The sequence below is a fragment of the Otolemur garnettii genome, unplaced genomic scaffold (assembly GCF_000181295.1).
Source record: "Otolemur garnettii isolate 467f Iridium unplaced genomic scaffold, OtoGar3 scaffold00233, whole genome shotgun sequence".
In the NCBI taxonomy this organism is placed as follows: domain Eukaryota; kingdom Metazoa; phylum Chordata; class Mammalia; order Primates; family Galagidae; genus Otolemur; species Otolemur garnettii.
Window position 1 is genome coordinate 1,530,558 of NW_003852628.1, and position 6,848 is coordinate 1,537,405.

Sequence of the window (6,848 nt, forward strand, 5' to 3'; positions counted from 1 at the left end):
ATTTTTTGGTTGCAGCCATCATTGTTGTTTGGCGGGTCCGGGCTGGGGATTTGAACCCGCCACCTTAGGTGTACGTGGCTGGCGCCTTAGCCACTTGAGCCACAGGCGCCGAGCCAACAGACACTTTTCAAAAGACAAATGGCCAACAAGCATCTGCAAAAATGTTCAACATTTTTTATCAGAGAAATGCAAATAAAGACCACAATGGAGTATCACCTTACCCAAATCACAATGACTACTATTAGAAAGACAAGGCCGGGTACGGTGGCTCATGCCTGTAATCCTAGCACTCAGGGAGGCCTAGGCAGGTGGATTGCTTGCGCTCAGGAGTTTGAGACCAGCCTGAGCAAAAGTCAGACCCCATCTCTACTAAAAATAGAAAAACTAAGGCAAGAAGATCACTTGAGACCAAGAACTGGAGGTTGCTGTTAGCTATGACGCCATAGCACTCTATCCAGGGCAATAGCTTGAGACATTCAAGACCAGCCTGAGCAAAAGTGAGACCCTGTCTTTACTAAAAACAGAAAAACTAGCTGGGCGTAGTGGCATATGCCTATAGTGCCAGCTACTAAGGAGGCTGAGGCAAGAGGATTGCTCAAGCCCAAGAGTTTGAGGTTTCTGTGAGCCACAGCACTCTATCCAGGGTGATAGAGTGAGACTTTGTCTCGGGGGTGGAGGAAAAAGACAAAAAATAACATGTTGGTAAGGATGCAGAGAAAAGGGGACTCTTATACACTGTTGGTAAAAGTAAATTAGTACAACCTCTATCGAAAACAGTATGGAGATTCCTCAAAAACTAGAACTAGAACTACTATATGATCTAGCAATCTCACTATTGGATACTACCCAAAGGAAAAGAAATCAATATATAAAGAAAGATACCTGTACTTGAGTATTTATCATAGCCCTACTCACAACAGCAAAGATATGATATGAAATCAACATTACGCATCCATCAACAGAATGTGGTCTATATACAGAACGGAATACTATTCAGCTATAGAAAAGAATGAAATCATGTCTTTTGCAGCAACATGGGATAGAAGTAGAGAAAGAGAAACAACACAAAGAAAGACAAATACTCAATGTTCTCAATTATGACTTAGAGCAAAATAATGTCTACATATGGAAATAGTGTGTGGAATGATGGAAAAAGAAGCCTTGGAGGGTTGGGGGTGCCAGGAAGGAAGTAGATGATGGGGGATCACTTGGTGGGTACAATGTGGGCTGCTTTAGTGATAGTTACAATGAAGGCCCTGACTTCACCGCAGTACAATATATCAGTATAGCAAAATTGCACTTGTACCCCATGAATATATACAAATAAAAAATAAATTAACAGAAGAAAAAAAAAATGACCCTCTCACTCCAGAGTCAGGTCATGCCACCTTACTATAGCTTAAAAAAGCCACCCTCCCTTACTTATCCTGTTGATTTCAACTAACACTTCAAAAAGTCACTGGGATACCAACTCTTCCTGCTCACCCCAACCTTTAGGGCTTTTACTACAAGCGTCCTTTCAAACCCATTTAGTTGACAGAACAGTGTAGTGGCCAGACACTCTGGCATCAGACTGGCTGTGTCTGAACCTTGACCAGTTCCATGTACTATGTATGATCTTGAATATATGACCTCATCTCTTTGAGTCCCAGTGTTCTCATCTGTTAAATAATGCTAATGATATGACTGTGATGAGAGGATTAAATGAGATCCGAAAAGTGCTTCTAAAAGAGTCCTTAGCATAGTTAATGCTCAAAAGTGTTTCCTACTAATGCCTTGCAACAAACAGATTTTTCAGAAACAAGGCTATAAGCTGAGGCCAAATACAAAAATTCAGAATGTCTGAACTGGAAGGGACCTCAGATGTTGGTATTCATCCCTCTATCACGGGATCATAAACATAATGTCCCTAGAGGCCACGGAGGTATCAGAAATGCCCAAAGATGGAGGTTGTGGGGGCAGACTGGGACAAATGTGCAGCATTTAAAGGGCATAGCCTATATTTGGCTCCCATGTTATTGTTGCCACTGAGACAACAGGTCTTGAATTTTTATATATATATATATATATAATTTTTTTTTTTTTTTTGAGACAGAGTCTTACTCTGTTGCCCTGAATAGAGTGCTGTGGTGTCGTAGCTCATAACAACTTTGACCTCTTAGGCTTGAGCAATCCTCTTGCCTCAGCCTCCTAAGTAGCTGGGACTACAGGATCCCACCACATTGCCTGGCTAGTTTTTCTATTTTTATAGAGACGGGGTTTCACCTTTGCTCTGGCTGGTCTGGAGATCCACCTGCTTCAGCCTCCCAGAGTGCTGGGATTATAGGCATTGAGCCACTGTGCCCAGCCTGATACATCTTTTTAATTAGGAGATCTCCTGATTAGGAGAAAATTCCTTATTCATATAGCATCAAATTTCTTTCTTTTTTTTTTTTTTTAAAAGACAGAGTCTCATTTTGTCACCTTTGGTAGAGTGCCATGGCATCACAGCTCACATAAACCTCCAGCTCTTGGGCTTAGGTGATTCTCTTGCCTCAGCCTCCAGAGTAGCTGGGACCACAGGTGCCCGCCACAATGCCCGGCTACTTTTCTTTTTGTTGCAGTTTGTCCAGGGCCAGGTTTGAACCTGCCACCCTCAGTATATGGGGCCGGCGCCCTACTCACTGAGCTACAGACGCTGCCCTATCAAATTTATTTCAAAGCACAATAAAACAAAACCAAAGCGCAGGCTTAATAAGACACGTCTATAGTCAGATTCAGCTCTGGGAAAGCCAGTTCACAGCCTTTGCACTGCCTCATGAAGCTTAGGCCCAGAGAGGTTATGTGACTTGTGTAATGCCAGAGTGAGTGAGCCCAGTCTGACTGTTTTTTAAGTAGGCATGGCCTCCAGAGACATTCCTCTCACCTGTGTTTGCGTTGCTCCCAATACTGTTGATGGCTGGCGGCACAGAGCTGGATGGGTGGAAGGGCACATGTCCATTTTCCCGGGGTGGCTTGTCCTGCCAGCCTGGTCCTGCCTCCCCAGGGCCCAGCTCTGCAGGGCCCCCCCACTCATCTGAGCCCTGGCGTGAGTGGTAGGAGGGCTCTGGCCGGGTGCGGAAGCCACTAGCCAGTCGCTCTTCCAAGTGACTCAGCCAGAGGGCCAGTGCATTACGGTCCTCCAGCGTGGTGGCCGGGTGGATGAGGGCATAAGAGAGCAGCTGGCGGCTCTCCTCAATGAAGGCATTGCTCTCAATCGAGTAGGCCAGCACTTTCTGCAGTAGCCTCATGTACTCCGACTTGGCCTCTGTGTTGCCTGGCTGAAGCAGGGGTAGGTGGGACAGCAGGAGGGATACCACCTTCTCTTTGGACTCCTGCTGCCACTGGCTGACAATGGCTACAGAGGGGAAAAGAGGAAAGGTCAGAAAAGCCAGGATGGGAGACTCCTATAAACCCAAGAGAGCTGCTGATGGCCTGCTACTTCAGCTCTGGTCTCCTCTCCCTTCTTGGTTCATGATCCCTAAGACCTTGCCCCTCATAAAGGTGAGAGAAAACATACTGACCCTGCTTCCAGAGTAATCTTCCCTAGTTCTTATCACTCCTGTTCTCAAAAACCTGCAGTGGCTTCTAATTAGCTAAACTTACTACACTCTGGAATCTAAGCTCCTCTGTTACTCCCAGACCTGCTCTTTCTGCTTTATCTCCCCAATCCCTTTACCTTCATGGCCTCTACCCTCTCCTCTGTATCAAAAAAACCTCCTTCCTGATTGCGGAATGCAATAAAATATAGAAAACCCTGGGCTCTATACTCCCCAACTTACTACCTGGACCTTGGTAAGTCACCTTGAACCTTCCCAAGTATTGACTTTTTTATTTTTAAATAATTTGGGATAAGCTCAGCGGCTAGGGTGCTGGCCACATATACCAAGGCTGGTGGGTTCAAACCTGGCCTGGGCCTGCCAAACAACAACTGCAACAACAAAAAAATAGCCGGGCGTTGTGGCGGGTGCTTGTAGTCCCAGCTACTTGGGAGGCTGAGGCAAGAGAATTGCTTGAGCCCAGGAGTTTGAGGTTGCTGTGAACTGTGACGCCATGGCACTCTACTGAGGGAAACATAGTGAGACTCTGACTCAAAAATAAAAAAATAAATAATTTTGGAGATAATTACAGTACCCAATTCATAGTGCTTCTTCGAGAGTCAATGAGCTAATAAAAGATGGAAAGTGTTTTGGCATTTAGGGCATACTTAAATGTTTGCTGTTATTTTTTAAGTGGTCTCTTTGTTTCTAGATTCTCCCTCTCCAATCCATCCCATATACATTCAGATGGATTTATCTTCCTAAATCACATCAGGTCACATTTCTAAACAGGAGTTCACAATGGCAACCAGCACCAAAAGACTCAATTCCAAGAACTCTCAGCCCAATATCACCTTCATTTCCAGGGTACTTCCCATCTCCTATTCCTCCAGAGAAAGACTTAGCTTAGAATACTCCCATATTCCCTGTTGCTCTCACCATACTATATTTATTCAAGCTTCCATATTCAGGCTGAGATTCAAAGTTTTACTCTACAACAACCTCTTTCCTCCTCTACAAATTCTATCTTTTTTTTTTTTGAGACAGAGCCTCAAGCTGTCCCCCTGGGTAGAGTGCCGTGGCATTACAGCTCACAGCAACCTCCAACTCCTGGGCTCAAGCGAGTCTCTCGCCTCCGCCTCCCAAGCAACTGGGACCACAGGCGCCCGCCACAACAGCCGGCTATTTTTTGGTTGCAGCCGTCATTGTTGTTTGGCGGGTCCGGGCTGGGGATTTGTACCCGCCACCTTAGGTGTACATGGCTGGCGCCTTAGCCGGTTGAGCTATAGGTGCCGAGCCTACAAATTCTATCTTTTATAGTCTACCTAAACTTACGGCCTTCCTCCAGGAAGTCTCCCCACTGGATGTTTCACGCCATGACCTTTCCTCTCTGCCCTGCCATCCAAGGGCTTGAGTCTGTCCTGTGGTGATAAATCAGGTTTCCCCTCTACCCAGAAGAGAGCTCCCCAAGAATATGGCCCCAGGCTGACCACATAAAGGAGATTTTGGGCAAAACTGTTACAGATCTGAACCCGCCAAAACACTTCTGGGACTAGCTAAACAGAGTGGAGGATGAAGAAAACAATGATGATAGGGCAAAGGTGAGGGACAAAGAACACCAATACTTGAGAAAAAAGAACAATTGAGGTCCAACGCCAACTGTAAACTCTTGGCAACTGAGCTCACACCTACCAAGGTGATGATTCACAAGTACTATACAAAAGGGAGTCCTGAGAGATGTGCTAATGGGAGGCGCTGGAAAGGAGAAAGGCTCTAATCAGACAGAGCTAAGAACACAGGGGTAGGTGATGAAAAGGAACAGGCAGGCTTGGTGCCTGTAGCTCAAGTGGCTAAGGCACCAGCCACATACACCAGAGCTGGCGGGTTAAATCCAGCCCAGGCCCGCCAAACAACAATGACAACTACAACAACAACAACAACAAAAAACAGTCACATGTTGTGGTGGGCACCTGTAGTCCCAGCTACTTGGGAGGCTGAGGCAAGAGAATTACTTAAGCCCAGCAGTTGGAAGTTGCTGTGAGCTGTGATGCCACGGCACTATACCCCGGGCAACAGCTTGAAGCTCTGTCTCAAAAAAAGAAAAGAAAGAAAAGGAACAGGCAGAGATACAGTTCATGTCCCTCTCCACCACCTGCTGGCCATGTGGCTCCGGGCAAGTGACCACCTCTCTGAGTTCTACTTTTTCCATCTATAAAGTGAAACTCAGAATCACTCCTACTTAGCTTGGCTGCCATGAATTAAGGAAGGCCATAGCATAAAGTCATTAGCAAACATTAGCTGCCTTTACTAGCATCATGGTTACGTTATCTTACTATGGCTTCTTCCTTTCAAATACACACAGGTTGTGGTTGTAAAGGCACAAGCCAATCTCCCAACTCACAAAACAGAGAAGCTGGGAATAGGCATATGGTATAAGAAAAGTCTCAGAAATCTAGGTATCTGAGGGTCTTTTGACCTAAGTCCCTTAAGCCTTAAGATTCTAAGGACCTCTGGTCTCTTTTGCTCACACCACAGGCTAGCCACTTGCATAAAAACTTGAGAAATTCCCCTTCTGTATCCCTCCTTCTCTTAATGACCTGCTTGGAAATTTGTGGCCTAGAATTCACATGCATTTCTAGTTCTGCTTAAATTTGTAGTCCTAGGAAAATGAATCCCAAGTCCTGGCTATGTATAACTGTGCACTTTCTCTGCTGCAGACTTCCTAGAAAGAACCCTTGTTTAAGTACCCAAGAATTCATCTGTTCATTCAAAGTCATCAACTTATGGTATGGCAACAACACTGGCTGAAGTTAAACACAGAGCCAATAGCAGCAGTAGTAGTACTACAGCCGCCACCAGCATTAAGGATAGCAATAATGGAGAGCACTGTTGAGCATTTACTATGTGCCAGACACTATGCTAAGAATGTGCTTGTTTTTCATATCTTTCTCAAACTCTGTTTTAGCAGACAAGGGAACAGATTTGGGAAGGTTAAGTCATTTCCCTCAAGTGACAGAGAGAGTATGTTTAAGTGACAGAACTGACACCTGAACCTAGGTCTGTCTGTCTCCAGAATTGGGAGGAACTTTTACCCACAACCTTCTCTCTCTCCAATACCAAGTCTCTTTTCCCTGAAAATCCTTCAGTATCTGCCACTCAAAGATAGGAAACCTCATCATTCCCCCAGTTTGCTCCCTATAACCACAAACTTTCCCTCAGGCCATAGCCATATCTAAAGATCTGTCCAAAATGGAACAGGTCTCCTGAAGTTAGGGAACCTTTTTTTTTTTT

The 6,848-nt window shown here is 45.2% G+C and overlaps 1 protein-coding gene across 1 annotated transcript in view; it reads right to left on the reverse strand.

Moving 5' to 3' along the window:
• The window catches only part of SAMD4B (sterile alpha motif domain containing 4B), a 48,289-nt gene that overhangs the window by 13,405 nt on the left and 28,036 nt on the right, over positions 1–6,848 (reverse strand). The window contains exon 3 of the mRNA XM_003802134.3: positions 2,906–3,376. Coding sequence (XP_003802182.1) covers positions 2,906–3,376 — 471 coding nt within the window. The remainder of the gene's footprint in view (positions 1–2,905; positions 3,377–6,848) is intronic.